The 25,246-nt window shown below is 42.0% G+C and overlaps 2 protein-coding genes across 2 annotated transcripts in view; one reads left to right on the forward strand and one right to left on the reverse strand.

Annotated features, from left to right (window-relative positions):
• Window positions 1–11,144, reverse strand: part of ACAD10 (acyl-CoA dehydrogenase family member 10) — a 29,229-nt gene extending 18,085 nt beyond the window's left edge. The window contains exons 1-11 of the mRNA XM_075834800.1: window positions 10,867–11,144; window positions 9,085–9,274; window positions 8,695–8,843; window positions 8,212–8,406; window positions 7,912–8,070; window positions 5,923–6,082; window positions 5,663–5,804; window positions 2,766–2,834; window positions 2,483–2,664; window positions 1,535–1,685; window positions 1,167–1,312 (exon numbers count right to left, since the gene is read on the reverse strand). Coding sequence (XP_075690915.1) covers window positions 1,167–1,312; window positions 1,535–1,685; window positions 2,483–2,664; window positions 2,766–2,834; window positions 5,663–5,804; window positions 5,923–6,082; window positions 7,912–8,070; window positions 8,212–8,406; window positions 8,695–8,843; window positions 9,085–9,268 — 1,537 coding nt within the window. The 5' untranslated portion in view covers window positions 9,269–9,274; window positions 10,867–11,144. The remainder of the gene's footprint in view (window positions 1–1,166; window positions 1,313–1,534; window positions 1,686–2,482; window positions 2,665–2,765; window positions 2,835–5,662; window positions 5,805–5,922; window positions 6,083–7,911; window positions 8,071–8,211; window positions 8,407–8,694; window positions 8,844–9,084; window positions 9,275–10,866) is intronic.
• A 103-nt stretch (window positions 11,145–11,247) lies between these two features.
• BRAP (BRCA1 associated protein) overlaps window positions 11,248–25,246 on the forward strand; it is a 51,527-nt gene continuing 37,528 nt past the window's right edge. The window contains exon 1 of the mRNA XM_075834813.1: window positions 11,248–11,536. Within this exon, the coding sequence (XP_075690928.1) occupies window positions 11,458–11,536 (79 nt within the window). The 5' untranslated portion in view covers window positions 11,248–11,457. The remainder of the gene's footprint in view (window positions 11,537–25,246) is intronic.

Consider the following 25,246-nt stretch of genomic DNA (forward strand, 5'->3'; position numbering starts at 1 on the left):
GTGTAAAAAAAAAATATTAAAACTGATGCACAACTGCTTTTTTTCTGCATTTTAATCTAATTAAAAATTTATAGAAATTAAACGATAATGTATTTGTACCACAAAATGGTACGTACATAAAGTACAACTCGTCCCGCAAAAAACAAAGTCTCATACAACTACCTCGTACAAAAAATAAAAGCGTTATGAGCGTCGGGATGCAAAGAGGGAAATGTAAAAAAAATTGCTCTGTCCTCAAGGCCAAAATTGGCCGTGTCCTTAAAGGGTTAAAGTGAAACCCATCATAATATTGTTCAAAAGGATAAAGAATTACTGTTGTGGGAAAAAATAAAACATTCAACACAGCAGTCAGAAAACTGCTCATCTATATTTTCCTCTCTTAGGCTATGTTCACACTGAGTTTTTTGCCGAGTTTTTTGACGCGGGAACCGCGTCGCAAAACTCTGCAAAAACGGCCCGAGAACGCCTCCCATTGATTTCAATGGGAGGCGTCGGCGTCTTTTTCCCGCGAGCAGTAAAACTGCTTAGCGGGAAAAATAAGCGACATGCCCTATCTTCGGGCGCTTCCGCCTCTGACGCAGAGAAAGCGTATTTCGCGCTGTTTTATGCCCGCGGCTCTCAATGGCCGCGGGCGAAAAACGCAGCGAAAATCGGCGTGCAGGGAGAGGAAAATCTGCCTCAAACTTCCAAACGGAATTTTGAGGCAGATATTTCTCCTGCAAAATACTCAGTGTGAACATAGCCTAAAGGTCAGTTCACACAGAGTATTTTGACAGAACGACAGTAGTTTGACAAAACGGCCGAAAATGGCTCCATTTGATTTCAATGGGAGGCGGAGGTGTTTTTTTCCCGCTCGCGGAAAAAAACGCTCGCGGGAAAAAGACGGGCGTTTACGTCTCTGACCTCCCATTGACATCAATGGGAGGCAGAGAAAGTGTATTTCGCTGCGTTTTTTGCCCGCGGCGCTCAATGACCGAGGGGGAAAAACGCAGCGAAAATGGGCATGCAGGCAGAGCAAAATCTGCCTCAAAATTCCAAAGGGAATTTTGAGGCAGATGATTTTCTGCCTGCAAAAAACTCTGTGTGAACCCAGCCTAACTGCACAGAAAAGATAAAACAAGTGCATTATGGACATTATGGAATAAATATATGGGATCCACACTCACCTTTTTGAATAGGGATGTCTGGTGGCAAAAAATGAGCCAAACAATTGTATGCAACATCTGACAAGGGATCTCCCAAGGTAGACAGTTCCCAGTCCAGAACGCCAAGAACTTCCACCTTCTCAGGATGAAATATTAAGTTATCCAATCTAAAGCAATCAGAAATAAATAAAATATCTAGCAGAAATTTATTCTAAATAAAACACAATAAGAGCATTTAATTCCTTTCGAATTGTTTACAAGACGACAGTGCTTACAATGCTACCCATTACTACTATAGACATGTTATGACTTAGGCAGGAAGACTATAGCTAAATTTTGAAACAGAATTATTGTTGAAAGTTATTATTCTCATTTATTTTAGGAATTACCTAAAATCTCCATGTACAACCGTAGTGATCTGGTTGGGCGGTAAATGATGTGGGAGCCATTCAATAAGTCTTTCCATGGCTGGGATTGTATGGGTCTCACTAGATCTATACTGCTTGGTCCACATCTGGACTTGCCGTTGAATATATGCACCTTTTCAGAAGGAAACAAGAGATATTTAAGCTAGTAGATCAATTAAAAAAAACAAAAAAAAGGAAAAGAAGAAGCTTAAATCAGAGCAGAGGCTGCTGTAATCCCAGGACTTTATAGATACACAGTCAGCTTGTAATTCGCCGTTTGGGTAATTTATTCAAGTTATTTTATCTAGATCTTTATCGGCCTAATATGTATGTCTCTATCTACTTCTGACATCAGCAGGGAGAAAGTAAAGTGCTGTAATAATTCAAGCCTCCTCCCACTGTGCAGCCTGCAAGTGAATGAAGTTACCGATTAGCACAGAGTTTTCATTTTTTTAATAGTAGATGAAAAACTTGAATTGAAACACTAATGTGCATATTCTAAGAGGGTTTTTTTTGTTGTCTTTTTTTTTTTTATCGCTGAAGGTACACTGCAAGTTGCAATAGATAATGGATAATAAAACAAATTAAATGGGACAGGTCCTTGGAATCCATGTTCAGGGCCAACAAGTGCAGTACAAACAACATTGAACAGTAGTGAATATGCAGAATCTCAGTATATACACTAAAGAATAGCTGTCCAAAAATTCAGTTTAATCCTTTTGGGATATGTAACATCAGAAGCAGCGATTCTCATAAATCTTGCCGGTAGGTGTAAGTATCAATTAACATGTACTCTTGTGTTTTGAAGTTCTGCATTTTCTGTTCTTCATGCATTGTAAAGCAATAAGAATAATAATCTAATCCTCTAGTCGCCCCAGCTCATCTTTCTCTTAGATGAAATCAGTACCAACATTAAAATGATTTAATTACCTTGTTTCCCATAATCCTGCAGCTGAGCTGCCTGGATGTCCACACTGTGAATCTTACGCAATACTTTATTCATCTCAGTGTATATAGCATGGCGCTGTGTAGCATCCAACCCTGGTAGTGCAGGATCTTTAAAGATACGTCCAGTAACGTACTCCATCAGGTAGAAAGGAGTTCCAATTATACTGCCAGGAAATAAGCCATTTTAGTTTAGGGTTAATGATTCAAACACAATATAATAAGATAAACTAACTCTAAATACTGCTTGTAGCCGAGAATTACTCACCTCGAATCTTCACAGAGATTGAACACCTTTGGTACAGGAACACCAGCTTCCCCAATGGCTTTCAAGATCCTGTAAAAAAGCATCATCATAATGATCACCGAATGCGGCCGTTCGCAATCCTACATTGAACATTGTACATTTTCTACTTGCAGCTTACACGTACAATATTAAAATAGACACTAGTAGTGCTAAATGTATAATCCCACCTCCAAAACAGTGAAGTTCAGATGATACAGTCTATAGCCGGATTCATGTATGTAAACATTTAGATATTATATTTTTATCACCTTTTAACATTTTATACTTTTGTCATGTTGTAGTCAAATTGACAGATTATAAAAACATAGGGGGAGTTAGTCTGAAACTGCCCCCACAGACTGTGCCAACATCTGATATTAGACGTCAGCACAGTCTTAGTTATTGGGCTGGCAGGCAGAGGCTGGTGACGTCACTCACCTGTGTTCGCTGTTCACTTCGCACTGCAGTGCTGGGGACAATAAGAGTAGCGGGTCAAGGAGACCCATGGCTTTACTATGGAAGTACATGCTTTTTTTTTTTTTTACATAGCTGCAATTGCTCTCCCCAGCGTGTCTACAGAACCTGCATTCATCAATGGAGAAAGGAAGGAGCTGCCAACATATGTGAACATCAACACAACCCAATCATGGTTACTGATAAAATACAGAATAAAACTGCATTTCTAGAGAAACATAAACTAAACACATGAACAATAAAACAAAGTACCGATCAACAGGTAAACGTGAAAACAGTTTGTGACTTACAGCTAAATTTTACTTAAAACCTAAAAAATGAAGATGTGACTGTAGTTAACCCTTGTATCCCACTCACTTTGGTCCGGGAAGCGGAGATGTGGAAAATTGATGGGTTCTTCACACTAGAGAGCTGTATGTTCTGGGAAAACTGATCTATAAGAACTACACGAGCATGAAAACTAATTCTTACAGCTTTACTGTAAAGACAGGCTACATAAAACCATAGTGGATTTTTTAGATAATCCGCGGCAATGGCGCTAATTTTCTTTAATAATGACCATGCCGTGGACTTCACAGTTATTTCAGTATATGATAGCTGCAGGGCCGGCCTTAGGTTGGATGGCGCCCTGTGCGGGACTCTCTATTGCCGCCCCTTACACAAACCAAAAATTAACCACATGTATAGACACGCTGGAACATACATAAAGACAGATATTTAGACATACAGCCAAATATGCATACACACATCTGGAATATATACATACAGGTAAATATATAGACGTACAGACACATATGTACACACACACACACACACACACACACACACAGATAAATACACAGACAGGGACACATACAAATACATAAAATGCACTTATATACAAGCACAAAGACACATTCACAAACAGACACATATATATACCCACACAGGCACATATATACCAGTACAGATAATGTCGTAGATTTCATGTGCAGCCCTATGTAACACCACAGACAACACACATTAATAACGGAGTAAAGATAATATATTTGATGTTACCTGCAGTCCTATGTAACACCAGTGATAATTCTCTGAGTACAAATAATGTAGTAGTGTTACCTGCAGTCCTATGTAACACCACAGTGATAACTCTGAGTACAGATAATGTCGTAGATGGTAACTATACCCACAGACACATAAAACACACACACACACACACACACACACAGACACATTTATATATATATATATATATATATAAGGGCAGCAGGGTATATAAGGGGGCAGCACAGATATCTTTGTTTCATCTGTTCTACTTTAATATTGAACACACGCTTTTACAAAGAGACATAATCACATGCAGAGACAAACAAACAGAGACACATACTGTATACACAGACACAAACACAGAGACACATACTGTATACACAGACACAAACACAGAGACACATACTGTATACACAGACACATACTGTATACATACTGTATACACACAGAGACACACACTAACATATACACATACAAACACAGAGACACATACTGTACACACACACACACACACACACACACACACACACACACACAGAAATACACAGACACTCACCATCTCTCCATGCTGACAGAATCACAGGCTTCGTGCAAGACGGGCTGTGGGCGGAGGTTCCTCCTCGACTCTTATTTACTCCGTTTGTGTAACTAAGAACAGAGCACAGAGTAGAGGCAGAGGGCAGTGGCACCCCCTACATGCTTGAAGGAGGCAGCGCCCTGTGCGCTCGCACACCCCTAAGGCCAGCCCTGGCTAGCTGCAACACAGTCCCTCTCCTTTTTACGATGACACTATAAGGGTATGTGCACACGACAACGCCAAATACGTCTGAAATTACGGTGCTGTTTTCAGGAGAAAACAGCTCCTGAATTTCAACCGTTTTTACAAGTGCACGCGTTTTTCGCGGCGTCTTTTACGGACATAATTGGAGCTGGTTTTCATTGGAGTCAATGAAAAGCGGCTCCAATTACGTCCCAAGAAGTGTCCTGCACTTCTTTGATGCGGCCGTCATTTTACGCGCCGTCTTTTGACAGCGACGTGTAAAATGACAGCTCGTCTGCACAGAACATCGTAAGACCCATTGCAAGCAATGGGCAGATGTTTGCCGACGTATTGGTGCCGTCTTTTCAGGCGTAATTCGAGGCGTAAAACGCCTCCATTACGTCTAAAAAGAGGTCGTGTGCACATACCCTAAAAGGTGTCACTGTTGAAAACAGGAGAGCAGAAGCAAGGAATTTGATTTCCCCACGTCCGCTATTACCTGAATTACCCAAACTTGATGGCTGATTCCAGTTGAGCATAACTTCAATTCTATTCATCAGTGGCTAAATGTTTGCTCTAATGCAAAAAAAAAAACTAAGAACCAGAGGCGTCTACCAACCTATATTCTCTCTCCACAGCATGAGCTGCAGGAAGCAACTTCCCTGGAGGTTTTTTCCGCAGCACAAGTTGTTTTTCATTAAATTGAACATAATAGGTTGGGTTGGACTGTCCATGACTGAACTGTCGCACAAGGAGAGCACCTGCAATATATCACAGTTATTGCCCTCATGACAAATGTTTACTTGAGAGCATATACTCTATACATTGTATTGAAGTGACAGGAAATTATTTCTGAATCTTGTTAATAAAAATACAAACCTGATAATTCCTCTCCAAATATATTTTCCAGATACTTTGTTAAGGACTCTCTTGGAATATCCATAGCTGGTCTCACAGAACGAGTGTTTGGAACAAAGCCATTTAAAGGAAACCCCAACAGATTTTCTAAATCTTTAAGTGCATCTTTCACATTATTTACCTGTTTAAAATGATCAAATTTTTTTATGAATTGTCAACTACAGAAACAAAAACTTAATATGATGCACTTTAAGTGATAAATTCCATCTGTGTTGGAGGCTCCGTTAGAGGCCTTTGTCGCAGATCCCGCCAAAAATACCGTAACCATTAGCGCAGCATGCCACGGACACCCTGACGGAACCCATATAAGTAAACGGGTTCCGTTGGGTGCTGGTTGTCGCCATTGTTCAACGGAGTCTGTGCCTCTGACGGAGCAGAACAATGGAATGCCGAATGCAGATGTGAACAGGGCCTAAGATATTTACTTTGTTTTATTAATTTTTGGGAAGAGAAATAGATGGGATAAGGTGTACAACCTCACGACACAGTCATAGTAAAAATGTTCGGGAATTGATTTAAGTTTCTTTATGGGGAATGTAAGTATTTACTAAAACATGTCAGGTGCGATAATGGCAATAATTTCATAGCCGCAATGTTTGATAAATGGCGTACAGAGTATGCTGCTTATCAGAGGAAGAGGCAGTCTGTGGATTAGAACACCATATCTACATGGTATTATGGACATATGGATTGAGTCTTTCATTGAGTCAAAGTCCCAGTAGTTCATATGCATACGAGCCACTAGCTCTACCAGTCCAAATTGTTGGGGAGAGTAAGATGGTAGTCAAAAATGATTTCAATTACACCAGACATATCCCATAATCGGGCAGGAAGACTCCACTCGAAGTCAAAAGCAGTTATGGAAGATGGCTCCCAGTTCTAGGCTACGTTGGGAGGACGCAAACTTTAACTAGGAAGTGGAATGAAGACATGTAGAAAAAAAAAAGAAAAAGCTGGAACGTACATAGAGCTCAGGGTTTGTAGCCAATTTGTTTTAAACTGGTAACAAATATATATATTTATCAAAATGCAGCTTCGCCCACCACAACAACTTGTCACCTATCCACAGGATGGGACTGCCGGAGATAGCCGAGTAGAGCGCTCAGCTATACCTGGCAGTCCCATAGGGAATGAATGGAGCAGCAGCACACATTCAGGGGCTCCTGTTCTCTTGATCGGTGGAGGTCCAAGCAGCGGGACCCCCCGCAATCAAACACTTATCACCTATCCTGTGAATAGGTGATTAGTTGTTGTGGTCGGACAACCCCTTTAAGTCACACACTGAGCTAACAAATGGACCATGCAGGGAGTTCGAAACTGAGCAGTCTTTTAATTGGTTCTCTGCTTGGTCTACCGCTTTTTATTTAATGAGATTTCAGATTATAGAAATCAGAATTCCTATATTTTCGAATGCAATATTAAAAGACTCTGCATTTTATCTTATAACAGTATTATTGTAGCATAAGAATAAGGGACCCATGAGACACAGGCACTTTAACTAATAGGGTTAAACGAAGGTAAGAGCTCCCACTATACAGCACACGGAACCAGAGTTTGAGGTTGTATACTGTGTCTGCTATCTACCTGAAGATGACATTTAGGAGGAGTACTGTGAGCTGCTGCCTGTCAGTTGTTCTCAGCCAATCAGCATTTCCGAGAGCGTTCTCGGTCTTGCTATTGGCTATTTGGCTGAGCCCTGCTGACAGATCTCTCCTCACAATGATCCTCCCACATGTCCTTTTCTGCTGGATGCCAGGCATAGTTAATTGAGTCCAAACTGTGAGCTGTGTATTGTAGCTCTTAGCACCACTAGTTTAAAACTTTATGGGTAGGTTATACATGCTCTTGGTAAGTTGCCCTTGTCACAAGAACTGAATTTTCCGTTTTGCCAAGCTGCTACCTTTTCCTGGGCCCCTTATTACATATTTTACCGTAAATTTACAGCCATACCTTTATTGTATGAAAGCCCAATTGTGCTGCAACTTTCAAATTCTGTCCTATGTCATCAAGAAAGATTGCCTCCGTAGGCTGAACACCAAGACGTTTTGCACACAATTGATATATCCGAGGGTCTGGTTTACCTATGCCTTCGATGCAAGACTCAACAATCTACAGAAATAAAGAGAATACCAACTAAAATAATATAAAAAATAAGACTAAAATATGTAATACAAAAAATGATAGTAATCTGCTGATGACAAATAACATAGGACATAGAATATTGGGCTTATAGCAGCAATGTGTGCTTACCACATCAAACTGCGAACGGTCTACTGGAAGAAAACTTTCTCCACTGTGCAGGAAGAAATTGTTGCTCAGAACAGCAGTTTTGAGCCCCTCGGCCCTAATGCAGTGAATAGCCTCAGTCATTTCTGGTAGCTGCTTGGTCATCTCCTTACTGGTAAGGTCAGTAAGGAAGCTGTGAACTGGAACTGGACGTCCGGTCTGCAATATTTAAAATGTAATATTACAGTCTGAATAAATAAATGAGCCTCGCACACATATGGGGTCCATCAGGGTTTCCGTCATTTAGAGGATGTGAACATAGACTTACTTGCACTTGTATAAGGTGCAATTCTGATAATGCTACAGTATGACTATAAATTCAGTCTACAGTCCCTCTTAATAGGATCAATATACAGCTGGTTTGATATATATATAAAAAAAAAAAGTTTTAAAAAAAACATTGTACTAAATTTCTATGAAAAATGGAGCTAAAAACATAAAACTCACAATATTTGAACATTGGTTTCCAAATTCTTGCACAAATCCTTGAGCCGACAACTCTCCTCTCATATACTTCGTCCAGGGTCCTCCATCTCCACCAGTTTGGATAGCTTCTTTTATAGTGCCATTCAGAACATTGTTACGGATCTCCCAATCTGAAAAACAAATAACGGGAACATTTGTCCTAGCTATTAACTCTATATTGCTTTTCAGATAATGTAGGAAAGAAAAGTGACAACTTTGGGCAGCATATTTAAAACTCCGAAAAGCAGCTGTTACTCTATAGCCCCAATGGCTTGAATTTATGCCACATACCCCTTTGTATGTAAATACAGCAGTCATCACGTAATACAGACATGATTACATTTATTGGACATTCAGACCATGTGTTCATACCTTCAGCCAGTTTGTAGGGTGATGGAAGGAGTACACCTCCCATGTCAAAAACAACTGCCTTATATCCACATGTTGCAGCATGGCCCCATCTTAATGAATTCCGCTGACATAAGCGAAGTTTCCAAAGAGAAGAAACGTTGGAAGGGCTAAAATATGAAGCTTGTAAAACTCTGGTAAGAAGCATGGTTACCTAAACGGGAAGAAATAATAACTGTATTTATGGAGACCCATAAACTCAATACATCCAATAAAATAAAACTACTGATCAACAGGTAACCTTGTACGCCGTTTATGAGTTACAGCAAAACTTTGCTCAAAAATGTAAAAATTCAGATGTGACTGTAGTTTACTCTTAGGCCTAGTTCACACAGTTTTTTTGTGCGCTTTTGATGCGGAAACCGCACCAAAAAACGTTGGAAAAAAAAACTGCATGCTCTTTCTTCAGGCGTTTCCATCTCTGACCAATGGGAGGCAGAGAAAGCGCTTTTCGTGGGGTTTTTTGCCCGCGGCGCTCAATGGCCATGGCAGAAAGCTGCCGCAAAAAAAAAACGCAGCAAAGAGGGCAGGCCAGTCAAAATCTGCCTCAAAATTCCTGAAGGGTCTGTGGTCTCCGATCCGAGGAAAGATACACAATTTCTAAAAAGCACATTTGAATGTATGATAGAATTGCACCATTTTTGCGACATTTCTCCTCACTCAAATTGGTAAAGTAACATGAAAAGTGGGCCTGGTCTCCCAAGAAACATATTTTACTCCACAAAAGTAGCAACATTTTGCCACAGATATATGTCTGCTCATATCTATCAACAGAAATTGTACTTAGAGCATATATCAAACCATCAGGTATGACAATGATTATCAGAAATCCAAAAATATACCTGATGTAAAAAATAATAACACCAAGTAGACAACAAAAATAAAATATGTAAATCTTTATTATCCCATACGGGAGAAATTACCCACAAAAAACATACATTTAAAATACAAAAAACTAAAAACACCCCGGATGGTGTCAGGAAGCGAAACGCGCGTCGAGGTGGTCCTTGGATCGGAGTGTGTTTCTTTACCATGTCCACTTCAGGTAAATGACGATCTATTTAGACTGTGATAGACTTTGATGTACTTTTGCATAAATATTGAGTCATATCTTGCCGTTTAAAGTTGATCATTCTAGATATTGGATCTTCTGGCTATTCTACTAGTATGTCTTATGCTGTCATCTTGTTATAACATATGGTCATTTCCATGGGACTTGGTGCACATTCCCATCCGGGGTGGTTTTAGTTTTTTGTATTTTAAATGTATGTTTTTTGTGGGTAATTTCTCCCGTATGGGATAATAAAGATTTTCATATTTTATTTTTGTTGTGTACTTGGTGTTATTATTTTTTACATCAGGTATATTTTTGGATTTCTCATATGTCTGCTCATAGCAGGCGTAAATAGTTTTTCTGAAAGTGATGTCAAAAATTCACCAAATGTAAAAGTAATTTGCCGCAATCACGATAACTGCTTTCTCCAAATTGATTGTTGACAAATGTGGGCCAATGTTGACGAGCACCCCAGATAATTGTGCCATTCATCCATAAATCTGGTGCGACAAGTAGCACAATTTCCAGCACATTTATGGCATGGAGTGTAACATATCTATATACTATCCCATTGTCAATAACAGCGACCTGCACATCATGAGGACTATGTATTACTTTATTGTGCGCTCTATTAAAGGAATTCCTTTATTCCCCTTAGCTAATTACTTTCACGGCCGAAGCGTCAAACTTACCCCAGAGCGGTCACCAAGCTCCTATAGAGAATGTGACAGCAGCGGCTGCAGTGTTAGTTAAAAGGGCCAGCGTTCTGGACTCCAGATCGTAAAGTGGCAGCCATATTTCTGTAGCCCATAGTCTCCAGACAGGTCATACACCTCTTTAGTTGTTCACGTTATTTACAGGACTGAATTATAGCCAGCTACTGATGGTATATGACACTAGGCGGAAAGACGCCAAATATGATTCAGAATACATCAAACGATGTCATTACATGATACACATCCCCAAAGCATGGACTAGTATTACTAGTATCCACATCATTTTCCCACATCAAACATGGCCGCAAAGGAGATTTAGCCACTGGTTGTAATTGACCAATGAGATACAAGAGACAGAATCACGGGGTTAGAGTCCCGGAAGTGCAGTTTATTGACATCGTCGGGAGTTACATCGCGTTAATGTTGACACCGTCGGGGAGTTATATCGCGTTAATCCAGTGCAGCCGTTGCTGGTCACCCTTCTCCCGGTTACGTCTCTTATAGAAGTGACGCTTTTAAGTACAGCCCCCGCCCGTTTGTGTGTGTGTCACCTGCCTGTCCAAACATATGAGTGTTTCACTGGTTGTCGTTCGGCTGGAGCTTGCGGACCACTCTACTGTACCAGTGGGATTCCAGTACCGTGCTGGTGAGTAGTATGCCCACATGCCCACCTGAGCACCACTGGGACCTGATCATTTGATTTCTTTTTAATTCTATGAATTCTATTTTGACTTATTCAATTTATGGAAGAATTCCTTTAATTGCCAGGATACTTGTACTGTAAGAATATTGACAAGTACATCTGTCCATCGACCTAATGATTGGTATTTTGATGCGTCCATTAATGATCCCTTGTAAAAATCAACGCTGTGATTATCGTGCCAAAACTTTATATATAGTGAACAATTAAAATTATTTTATCTGCTTGAAAAACTTATCTAACTTTTTTTTTTTTTTCATTGATCGGAACAAGCACCATTATTAGCATGACAGAACACAGGCTGCCGTCACGGGTGCCTGCATTCTGCTGATCGCACTTATAGGGCAATGGCGGTAAACTTTACAATTTTTCTCAACCATCCAGGGTTTTCAGATCAATTCCTATTAAAACGTACTATGAGATTTGGTAATTAAAGTGGCTCCATATCATTTGCGTTAGAAACCCATACTATGAAATGTCACATCTCGTAGTCTGATCATTTACAGATGGATCAGATTTGCTACTAGCATTTTAAACCTTTCCAAATCCTTTGTATTCCGTCAATATCTGTGTTCTTCATTTTTTTATTTTTTTGTTCCTATATTTAGCTGATTAAAATAAGTTCTTTTCTAGAGTAGATCTCTATGTATGTACCTGCTGCTGTCCTTGTAACCACAGTCACTGCGATGGTTCACCCTTCGAACCCCTTTACTTTAATGTTCTTTCCTAGCTATTTTTGCATACACCGTTTTGTAGGGCTGAGCTTAGTGTCCATATGATTTTGATGCATTGCAGTTTAGTTTTCTGCTGCATTATTCTGTGCTGCATTGTATGTATGCCATGGTGAGTGCCAATTCTATTAAAGCAAGCATCTACCCCTTCAAACGTCCAACCGTTCGTTTCTGTTCAACGATATATACGTTATGTATACCTAAAACAAAAACACAGATATCACTCTGCAGAGCTTTCTATGTGAGGTTCAGAATGTTCATGTCCACATCCCGTTTTGTGCACACGTTTGTGGTATACGGCGATGTATACTTTTTTAGGTTACAAAAACGTATGCGTTTGTAACATACGCTTACGTTTTTTTGTAGTATACGTTTTTAGACTTTTGGGTCCGTTCTTGCGTCTAAAAAGTATACTTTATTTTTTTGTTCTTGAGCTAAATCAAACTTTGTAAAGTCAAGATTTCCCATATATAGTGACAAAAACGTATAAGTTTTACGTATGCGAACGTAGGGTTTAAGATTGCATACGTTGTCCATACGTCGCCATTGACTACAATACAAATAAAAACGTATATGTGTGGTATATGTTTTGGAAAGGTACTGAAAAGAGTAGCAGACTGCGCTTTTCAGGACGTGTAAAAAATAAAAATAAAAAAAAGGATAGAACGTAAGCACACAAAACGTATGCACAAACTACACCATTAGGGCATCCGTCCTGACCATAGAAATCAATGTGCACGCTGTGGTCCACGTTTTGACACGTTTTTTTCATGTCAGACGTAGAGTAAGAACGAGATGTGAACTTAGCCCAAGATGGATAACTGGATCTTTTAAAGGGGTTGGCTGCCCATACATGTGCGGCTGGGCTTCACAAACACTCTCACTTGAAATAATCTTTCTAACTTCCTCCGTTATTGACATATCGGTGCCGTTCTATTTGGCGCCCGATATGTAAATAAGCCCCTGAACTGTCAATGGGGCGTTTCTAACTAAATGGCAAGGTGGACAGTGTCAGAGCAAAGACAATCAGCTGCGGACAGTGTCAGGGCGGCTTGCCCTGTGTTCCCTCCCACGAGATTACACACAGATAGAGAGCGCTCTCTGCAGAACCACCAGTCTGTGTGTGTTCTCGCGGGAGGGAACACAGCACATGCTGCCCTGACACTGTCCGCAGCTGATTGGACAGTGTCAGAGCAGAGACATCACGCCCCCTTGCCATTTAGTTAGATAGAAACGCCCCATTGACAGTTCAGGGGCTTATTTACATATCGGGCGCCAAATATAACGGCACCGATATGTAAATAGCAGAGGAAGATAGAAAAAAATGGCAAGTGAGAAGGTGTTTGTGAAGCCCTGCCTATTACATGCTGTACTCAGCTGCACATGTATGGACAGGTGAAAGGTTCTCTCTAACCCATTCCCGACCACCCCACGTAGATTAACGGGCTGCAGAGCTGGTCCTTGTGCCTGCAGCGCGTTAATCTACGTGTGCTCCTAACAGAGCACACAGACGCTCCCCGCAGCCCGGCATCTCCCAGTACAGGCTGCTACCTGCAGCCATAGTACAGGGGGAAAACATTGGGTCGGATCACAGCGGTGATCCGAACCGATTAACCCCTTAATTACGGCAGTCAATAGCGACCACCGCATTTAAGTTGTTATAGCAACATCGGCACCCCGCTACGCGATTGCGGGGGCCGATTGTTGCAAGGGGCGATTGCTATGGCAACTGGAAGCCTAACAAAGGCTTCGGGTCTGCCATCTATTGAAGGCGATTACGTCCTGATATGCCTCCTGTCAGTGTGAAACAGACAGGTATAATACCCTGCAATACATAAGTATTGCAGGGTATTAGAACAACGATCAAACAATTGGATCTTCAAGTCCCTAGTAGGACTAAAAAAAAAAAAAAGTTAAAAATTTTTTAGAAAAGTAAAAATTTCAAAATCGCCATTTTTCCCTTATAAAGTCCTTTTTATTATTAGAAAAAAATAAACTATGCATAATTGGTATCGCCGCGTCCGTAACAGCCTGAACTATAAACATATAATGTAATTTATCCCGCACGGTGACCGCCATAAAAAAAATTATGAAAAAACTATACCAGAATCGCTATTTTTAGTCTCTTCAGCTCCCAAATAATTGCATAAATAGGGATCAAAAAGTTGCATGCACCCAAAAATTGTACCGATAAAAACTACGGTTTGTTCCGCAAAAAACAAGCCCTGACACAGCTTTCCTGATAGAAAAATAAAAAAGTTGTGGCTCTTAGAACATGACGACACAAAAACAAAATATTTTTTTTAAAACCGTGATTTTATCGTGCAAACACCATAAAACCTATATACATATGGTATTGCCGTAATCTCATCGACCCACAGAATAAATTAAATATGTCATTTTATAGTGCACGGTGAACGCCATAATAAAAAACAATAGAAGTTTTGACGGCCTAATACCACTAAATTTAGCAAAAAACCTATGGGATCAAAATGCTCACTATACCCCTAGACAAATTCTTTTTAGGGCTGTAGTTTCCCAAATGGGGTCACTTCTTTCCACTGATTTGGTCCTTCAGGGGCTTTGCAAATGCGACATGACACCCGAAAACCAATTGAGTTAAACTTGAGCTCCAAAAGTCAAATAGCGCTCCTTTTCTTCTGAGCCCCGCTGTGTGTCAATGCAAATATAAAGTAGACATGTGAAATAGTAACTATTTTGTGTGGTATTACTATCTGTTTTACAAGCAGATACATTTAAAATTAGAAAAATCATAATTTTTGCAAATTTTCTTTACATTTTGGTGTTTTTCACAAATAAGCAATGAATTTATTGACCACATTTTTCCACTAGCATAAAGTACAATATGTCACGAGAAAACAATCTCAGAATCGCTTAGATAGGCAAAAGCATTCCAGAGTTATTACCACATAAATTGACACGTCAGATTTGAAAAAATGGGGCTGGTCTTGAAGGCCAAAATGAGCTCGGTCCTGAAAGGTTTAAACAGTAGTTGTTTTTTTTTTTTTTTTTTTAGACAAGTCCCAGGATAAGAAGCTGACCACATGTTATCCTGCTGATAGGACCCTGAGGCCCCGTGCACTCGACCGTATCTTCATCTATCCCGAAATACTGTCCGTAAATACGGATCCGTAGGCATCCATATTTCATCTATATATACAGATCCGTAAAAAAAAGGAGGGAGGATGCAAATGATGTCGTCATCATCATGTTGCATAGCAATGCTTCCGTAAATGCGGACGGTATACGGATGCACATCCGTATACCGTCCGTATTTACGGAAACTCCCATAGACTTCTATGGGAGAGTCCGTGCCGTAATTACTGACAAGAATAGGACAAGTTCTATAATTTTTTCACCACGGACACCCATCAGTAAAAATACTTAAAGGTGTCCGAAGCCAATAGACATGAATGTGTCCGTAATTACTGATGAAAAATACTGTCGTGTGCATGGGGCCTAAGGAATCCGCTTATAAATGTGATGGAACTTGGCAACGAGTGTTCATTTTTACTACAGCGCCACTGCAGTAAAAGTGAAGCATTGCACAGTTCTCATTGTACTGCACAGATGTGCTGGGTTCTCCAGAGCAAGAAATGCTCTTTATCGCCGCTCTCCATTCTAATAAATAAGGGCCCTGAACAGGGGACCCCATTCTGTTAACTTTTAGGGTATGTTCACACTCACAGTTTTCAGACATCATTCGGGCATTTTACACCTCGAATTACGCCTGAAAAAACGGCTCCAATACGCCTACAAACATCTGCCCATTGCTTTCAATGGGTTTTACGATGTTCTGTTCCCACAAGGTGTTGTCAAAAGACGGAGCGTAAAAAGACACCCGCGAAAAAGAAGTGCATGTCACGTCTTGGGACGTTTTTGGAGCCTTTTTCATTGACTCCATTGAAAAACAGTAGTTACAAAAACGTCTTCAAATCAGGAGCGTATTATGCCTCGATTTATGCCTGAAAATACGGCTCCAATACGTCGGCAAACATCTGCCCATTCATTTGAATGGGTTTGCCGACGTACTGTGCAGACGACCTGTCATTTACGCGTCGTCGTTTGACAGCTGTCAAAAGACGACACGTAAAAATACAGCCTCGTCAAAAGAAGTGCAGGACACTTCTTTGGACGTTTTTGGAGCTGTTTTCTCATAGACTCCAATGAAAACAGCTCCAAAAACGGACGTAAAAAACGCTGCGAAAACGGCGTGAAAAACGCATCGAAAAATGCGAGTTGCTCAAAAAACTTCTGAAAATCAGAGGCTGTTTCCCCTTGAAAACAGCTCTGTATTTTCAGACGTTTTTGGTCACTACGTGTGCACATACCCTTACGATCACCGCCATCCTTCTTGCAAACTAGTTTTTCTGGACAGGACAAGTGCCTACATTCTGTCCGGTATACCTACCTGTGTATAGTTTCGGGATCGCAGGTTCTGGGGCCTTCCTGGAGCGAGGAGTGGGAGGCCGCGCGGCACTTCCGGTTGGCGCGTGGCAGCAGGCTGAGACGGGCCGCACGCTGGAGTTCTGTCCTGCCAATGGACATTGAACTGGAGGAGGTTAGTGACAGAGTCGGAGGGCGGATGGCCTGTTGATCCGGAGCTACGAGCCCTGCGTTCCCTGTGCTCCAGGCGTCGAGGTGGGTGCTGTGCTGCTGCCCATAGACGAAGGGTGAATAGAGGATTTTATCCCTGGAACATTGTGTGCTCTTGTTAGCCCTAAGACTGGGCTATCTACACGACCTGTTTGCCCACTCAGCACTGGGACCTGTACTGGTTAGCTGTGGTGATATACTCCCTAACCCGTGGGCTTGCTTCATCCTTTGTGCCTGACTGGTATCCATTTTGTGCATATCCTGCAATCTCTCTTCTACAATATGGGACGTAGTAAGGCAGGGAAGAAGGGGAAGGCCAGATCCATACAGGGTCATTACAAACCCCCTTCTGATGAGTCCCTGGATGATTTAGAGGATGGTACTTCTGGTGCAGTCCTGTCTAAAATTAAAGCTAATGCAGTGAAAAAGCTGGAGCAATTTACCAGACCTGAACGTCTCCCTGCCTCTCCAGACCCGTCTCTGTCTATGTTTGCTGGATCAATGAGTCCTCCACGACCAATGTCACCACAGGACCAGCCTGCTTCTTCCTCAAATGTGGATACAAAATTTGCTGAATTGCTATTGGCAATTAACTCCTGTCAATCTTTGCTGGTCACAAAAGTTGATGAACTGCGTCAAGATTTTGTTATACTGCAGCATGATGTGCACAAAGTGCGGGAACATACTACCGAAGCACAGTGCAGAATCTCAGGTGGAGGATACTCTACGTCCTATTCCAGCGCAGATTGTGGATTTACGGAGGCACGTGGAGGCTTCAGTGGAAAGGTCTGACGACTTTGAGAACAGGCTGCGAAGGAACAACATTTGCATAGTGGGGCTGCCTGAGAAGACGCAGGGCACAGACTCCGTGGCCTTCCTGGAAAAATGGTTAAAGGAGACCTTTGATGCCACTGTCTTTACACCTTTTTTTTTTTTTAACCATTGAGCGGGCTCATAGGGTCCCTGCTCGACCTGGGCCGCCGGCTGGCCCTCCTGGCCCTCTTCTGGCTCGTCTGTAACATTTCCGGGACAGAGATGCTATTCTCCAAGCTGCAAGGCGCAAAGGAACTATCCTATATAATACCCAACAGATTTCCATTTATCCCGATTTTTCAGTTGCTATACGGAAGCAGCGTGTTCGCTTTACGGAGGTCAGGAAGAAACTCCAAGACAAGAGATACAAGTACGCTATGCTATACCCTGCCAAATTGAGGGTGATTGATGGCCCTACCGCAAGGTTTTTTGTTTCCCCCACAGAGTCCTTGGAATGGACGGCTGCTGCGCCTCGTGCCCCAGGAGAGGTGCCCCCCCCCCCGATTGAATAGGGCATCGGGGCAGATGCTCCAGGGTTTTCTCCTCTTTCCCTTGAACTATTCATTACTTGAATTGGTCAGCAAATATGTGACTGTTGCTTTGAAAAGTTATTATGCAGATATACTGTTTTCTTGCAATGATATATTTCTTACTAAGCATAGGTTTATTTTTTCTTTCCACCCCCCCCCCCCCCCTTTTAGTAGGGGTTAGGCCTCGGGACTGTGCTGCTCAGTTAGCTGTTAGTTTTAGTCAGGGACCACTGTTCTCTATTTGTATTTCAGTTAGTGGGTAAAGGTCTACACTAGCAGTGTTTAGTGCTGGACAGTGTTAGTTGGGGTGTAATTTCTTTGACATTGTATAATTTTATGGTACGTAAGATGGTTGCTTGTGTGAATGATTGGGCGCTTCTTTTCTTTCCATTCCCATTCTATGTTTGTGCTGGGTCTCCGGCTGCCTTCTCTGCTCCAGGCGTATTATGGCTCCGATTAAGGTGTTGAACTGGAATGTCCGCGGGCTTAATTCTAAATTTTAAACGTTCTCTTGTTTTTAATTTTTTGAAAAAACACTTGCCACATATTGTCTGTTTACAAGAGACACATTTAACTGGACAAAAAATGTTGGCCCTTAAACAGGCTTGGATTGCCAGAGGTTATCATTCCTCCTACTCTACCTATTCTCAGGGAGTATCGATCCTTATAGCCAAAAGTGCGCGCCTGGAGGTGTTGCAGGTAGCCTGTGACCATTTTGGGCGATTTGTTATAATACACTGTTCAATACCTGGATCAACTTTTACTATAGTTAATATGTACGTTCCCGCTCCTATGGACCCTGCACTGCTGGACTTAATAGCCCTGAAATTGTCAGAATTCCCTGCTCGCCCGGTGTTATGTTTTGAGGATTTCAATACGGTCCCTGATATTTCAATGGATCATACGGGGGGCTCGGACAAGAACTCTGTTCATCTTAATTGTTGGTCCTCAATGCTTCATTTGACAGATGTATGGCACTGGAAGTACCCATCTGAAAAAGGGTACTCCTATTAATCTTCTACCCATAACACGTTCTCTAGAATCTAGATCTTGCCATGGCGTCCCAGGATCTTTTGCCTGCAGTCACCTCTATAGACATCACTTCTAGGGGTATTTTTAGATCATTCAGCTCTCATATTGACATTTTGAGCTGGTCCTCCAGCTGACTCCAGAATTTGGAGACTACATCCAGCATTGTTGTCCTCTCAGGAGGTCAAATCTGAGGTGATGTCCTCTCATAATTTTATATTGGGAACATAATTCTTCATACCCAGACCCCTTGGTAACATGGGATGCCTATAAAGCCACGGTTCGAGGTGCCTTTGCGGCAGGGGTAGCAAAGTGCAGGGCGTTGTCCCGGGAGAAGGAGAGGTTTCTGGTGGGGGAGATTCAGGGGGCTGAAAGTGAATATATTCTAGATCCCAGTCCAGCTACGAAAAGTCAGTGGGCAAGGACCCAGAGGGACCTATGTACTTTGCATATTGCACAAACGAAAAAGCGTCTGCTGTCTACTGAGGCATCGGTGTTTGAGTTTCAAGATAAGACCGGGAAACTATTGGCATACTTGGCAAGGTCGGAGCGCCCATTTTCCTCTATTCCGTCTATTCTCTCCTCTGCAGGAATGCTATTTACTGCCCCAAAGGATTTAAACAAAGTGTTTAGTGATTTTTATGCTGCATTGTATAGTTCCAGATGTAATGGGCCCCCGGAAGACATAGAGCAATTCTTGCATTCACTTCCCTTGTGGCGCTTATCTGCTGCGCAGGAGTTAGACAGCCCGATTACTGATGATATAGCAACTGCTATTCAGATGTTGCCTTCTGGTAAAACTCCTGGACTCGATTGCTTGGGGGCAGATTGGTATAAGCATAGTGTGGAGATTTTGGTGCCTAGACTTTGGGATGTATACTCCACTGCTTTTAGAGGTGGGAGTTTTGCCTGCCTCCATGAGAGAGGCTCTTGTGGTGTTGTTGAAGTCAGGGAAGGATCCCACTCTGCCAGACTCCTATCGTCCCATCTCGCTTATCAACTCAGATGTTAAAATACTAGCCAAAGTATTAGCCACTAGATTGAACAAGGTTATATCGTCCCTGTTTCATCCTGACCAGACTGGCTTTATGCCTGGGAAGGGTTACGGACATCAATATTCACAGGTTAATTCTCAATATTGATGCTGCGCAATACGATGCTACCCTTGGTTTTGTTCCCTCTCTGGATACGTATAAAGCCTTTGACTCGGTCGAATGGCGTTATCTTTGGATACTCCTCTCCCATTTAAATTTTGGACCGAGATTTATTGCTCTTGTACGCCTTTTGTATGAAAAACCTATCGCTAGAGTGAGAACAAATATGGATGTATGTAAATCCTTCCCATTGGGACGTGGTACTCGTCAGGGGTATCCCCTTTCCCCTCTACTGTTTGCCCTTGCGATTGAGCACCTGGCTTTGGCCGTGAGCCATTCCATTTCCATATATAATTGAGAAAATATCCCTGTATGCTGACGATATATTGGTGTACCTGTTGGATGATGGTCCTTCGCTGGCTTCCTTCCTACAATTAATTGACACATTTTTGGCCTTTTCGGGATTATCGGTTAATTGGTCCAAGTCGGTTATGTTTCCTCTCTCTGCTGGCTATTGTTCCCGGCAGGGCCTCCCTGTCCCGATTTTACTTATCTTGGGGTGCAGGTTTCCCTTAATTTACTACGCTTTCATGAACTTAACCTGTGTCCGTTAGTATTCTCTACGGAAAAACAGTTAAATGCCTGGAAGAATCTTCCCCTCTCCCTATATGGAAGGATGAATCTTTTTAAAATGATATATCTCCCTAAACTCCATGTTTGTCCAATTCTATTGTCCAAACAGTTTTTTAGACACCTTGATGGTATTTTACGCTCGTTCTACTGGCAGAGAGGCACCCTCAGGTTTAGCCTTAGTCTCTTGCAGGCCCCTAAAAGAATGGGGGGGGGGGTGACAGCACCTAACCTCTATTTCAACTACTTGGCGTCACAGTTGGTGCTGGCACACTGGTGGATTGACATAGATTTAAGCAATGTGGCCACTGCGTTAGCAGGAGCATTTATGACTTCTTATGAGAGTATTACCAAATTGTTATATAGGTTTAAATCCCCGTGTCATGCGCCGCTCTCGTTGCAAACTATAGCCAGTGCCTGGAAAAGGGCACACGTCTTACTGAAGGATGTAACAGGTCCATCTCACTCTTCTAGCACCCCATTGTGGAACAATCCATGGTTGTCTCGCCTATTGTCATTACCGGGGGCGGGGATGTGGGCTGGGTTGGGAATTGTACTCTGCAGAGAGTGGCTTTGTGTCCTTTTCTGAGCTTGAGGAGATGTTTGGGGTATCAAGAAGGTTTTTTTTTTCATTATCTCCAATTACGCCATGCCTGTGTAGCCCAGTTTGGTTCTACTACACCTTCCTTTGGAGTTTTCTAGAGTGGAGGACTTGCTTGACACCCCGGACCTTCCCAAGACTATTAGGGTATGTTCACACGCACTGTTTTCAGATGTAATTCGGGCGTTTTACGCCTCGAATTACGCCTGAAAAAACTGCTCCATTACTCCTACAAACATCTGCCCATTGCTTTCAATGGGTTTTACGGTATTCTGTTCCCATGAGGTGTAATTTTACGTGTCGCTGTCTAAATACGGCGTGTAAAAAGACGACAGCGAAAAAGATGTGCATGTCACTTCTTGGGACACTTTTGGAGCCGTTTTTCATTGACTCCATTGAAAGAGCTATAATAACGTCGGTGAAAAACGCGAGTTGCTACAAAAACGCCTGAAAACTGCTCTGTATTTTCAGACGTTTTTGGTCACTGCGTGTGAACATACCCTTACTCAAACGTATGCCTTGTTTAGGTCTACTATAAAATAGACTTTTAACAGGGCATTTGCGGGGTGGAGGAGGGATATTCCTAATTTGCCAGAGGAGTGGTGGAGGGAGGTGGAGCTTTCGTTCCTTGACTCCGTTGTCAGTGCAAGGGATTTCCTAATACAGGAGAGATTTATACACCAGATATATTATACCCCGGTTAGACTTCTGCGTATTGGGTCATCCGGGTCGGATAGCTGTTTTAGGTGTCAATCTGCTGTTGGCACATACCTTCATTGTATATGGTTGTGTTCCTTCATGATCACTTTGACTTTCCTCTGCTGCTCGACCCTAGAGTGTGCCTTCTGGGCATAATGAATGAGATTGTACATGGCTATTATGAAAAAATATTTTTCCATTTTGTTTTGTGCTAGGAAGGTTCTGATTATGGCATTGAAGGCCACGACATGTCCGTGTCTGGAGCATTGGGTCCAATTAGTAAATAAATACGTACCTATGTACCAAAAACTATCTCAACAGGTGCTGCCCTGACAAATTTGGGAAGGTTTGGTCTAGATGGTTGGAGGCCTCGGACACTGCCGTCTAATTTATGTTTGCCCTTCTGGATGGGAGCACTGCGGGATGACTGGAGCGCTTGGTTGAATAGTGTGTGCATGTGTGTTCTTTTAGTAGTTCTTAGGCATTTACTATGGTCCCCTCTTTTGCTACTGACTAGCAGCAAAGTATATCCTGTATTATGATACTCCTTTATTTGTTCACTGCCTTCTCTGTACTTTGACTGTCTTGTAATCATGGTGCCTTGTTCCAACCAGTTTTTGGGTTGGTGCTTATGTTGTATTTACTTGTACTTTTGTACTTTGAAAATTAATAAATAAAAGCTTTTAAAAAAATAAAGTGGTCCGACCACATGGAACAGCAGAACACAGGCGCAAGCGACTCATTCATATGGTTGACTGCTTGGTACTGCAGCTCACTCCCATTAACTTGAATGGCTGGAGCACCACTGCCCCTTCATTCTGCTGTTAGGCAGTGTCCCGGAAGTAGGGATCCTAACAATAGGCCATCAATATTTCAGTCCTGGAAAAAGCATATATATTATGCATTTTTTCATTGATAATGCAGTGTCCTTCATAGAGGATAATGTTACAAGGATAAAAAAAAGAATGGATGGATAGCTTTTTTTAATTATCCTTATTACCAGCCTGTCCTCTATTAATAATATGCAGGGGATTTCAAAGTCCTCACGCTTGCCCAGCAGACCTGCCAGCAGATGTAGACTGTTGTACAACGTAGAGTCCATTGACAAACGAAAGGATGTAATAAATGTAAGCCTGCAGGCTGCTGACCGGTCTGCTCGAGGTATATGTACTAATAATAACATTCTGTTTATACCTAATCCAGGTTTTAATTCTTCACTTTAAAGGCACACTACCCTCAAGATTTCGATTATCGACATTATAATTTTATAAATCAAATTTTCAGATTGAAAATGTTGACCAGTATTAGTGCTCCACATAGTGAACTATAATTTTAACAAATATATATATTCCAGCAGCTCGGGCTTAAATGAAAGGGGTGCAAGCTTTAGAGGACTAATGTCCCTCTAGACAAAAAGCATAGGCAGCACTCACAAAAGCTTATGGTGAAAAAGCTTTGTGCCCCCCCATGCACTGTGGAGGCCCCCTTAGTGCCCCCCCATGCACTGTGGAGGCCCCCTTAGTGCCCCCCCATGCACTGTGGAGGCCCCCTTAGTGCCCCCCCATGCACTGTGGAGGCCCCCTTAGTGCCCCCCATGCGGAAATTGTGCCTCTTAAAATGATAAAACAAATACTCACCTAACCCCGTTCCCACGACGAACAGAGCAGATCATTCTGCAGGCCATTGCTGGGCTGTGTAGTCTGTGGCAGGGCACAGACCCCAGTAATAACATCATCACGCCGAGCCGCTGATGAGAGGGGTCAAATAGTGAATTGTGGAGCAGGGAGCTGATGGTTCTCTGCTCCACCATTGTATTTAACTATATCTGTGCCCTAAGGATGCAGGTACGGTTAGACAGCGGGACATTCAACAGGTGTCGTAGGACAAGACCTGAAATCCAGGGCTCTCCCTTTAGATCCAGGATGGTTGGGAGGTTTTTAACAGACCAAACCTGCATTTTCTTAGCTCTCAGGGCTGAAATCTAGCATTTCTTACTGAGTTTTATCCGCACAGAGTTTGGTCTGATTACTTTTTTTATTCTGAAGTATGTAGGAAGTATTAAAGGGTTTGTCCAGTTTCAGAAAATTTGATTTTTATTTTTTTTTTGTATAATTAAGTTCTGCAATTTTCCAATATACTTTTGTTTTAATTTCTCAAGGTTTTAAAGATTTCTGCTTGTTGTCATTCAGTAGGAACATTCATGGTTTAGGCTATGTTCACACACAGTTTTTTTGCAGGCAAAAAAATGATTTTGATCTGCCTGCACACCGTTTGCCGCGTTTTTTGCGGCATTTTTTGCCCGCGGCCATTTAGCGCTGCGGCCGAAATACGCATCTCTGCCTCCTATTGATGTAAATGGGAGGTCAGAGATGTAAACGCTCGAAGATAGGACATGTCGCTTCTTTTTCCCGCAAGACTTTTTTTTTAAAATCAATGGGAGGCATTTTCGGCCTTTTATTTACGCGGTTTCTGCGTCAAAAACGTGTAAAAAAACTCCATGTGAACTGGCCCTTATTTCCAGTGGATAAAATTCTGTCTATGGTCATGTGATGGACACAGGTGCAGGCTGATTACAGTTACAGTATATCAGAGCTGTGACCTCTAACGATACCCACCACCTGTGTGATCATCACATGACCATGGACAGAATTTTATCCACTTAAAGAGGCTCTGTCACCACATTATGAGTGGCCTATCTCCTACATAAGGAGATCGGCGCTGTAATGTAGGGAACAGTGGTTTTTATTTAGAAAAACAAATCTATTTTTACCACATTAGGAGCGAGTTTAGCTTTATGTGAATTAGTTTCTTAATGCCCAACTGGGCGTGTTTTTACTTTGGTCAGCGTCCTTCACTCCTCTGTACAACGCCCACTTGGTCTAATCAGTGACCAATCAGCGTCATGCACTTCT

The sequence above is a fragment of the Rhinoderma darwinii genome, chromosome 1, assembly GCF_050947455.1.
Source record: "Rhinoderma darwinii isolate aRhiDar2 chromosome 1, aRhiDar2.hap1, whole genome shotgun sequence".
In the NCBI taxonomy this organism is placed as follows: domain Eukaryota; kingdom Metazoa; phylum Chordata; class Amphibia; order Anura; family Rhinodermatidae; genus Rhinoderma; species Rhinoderma darwinii.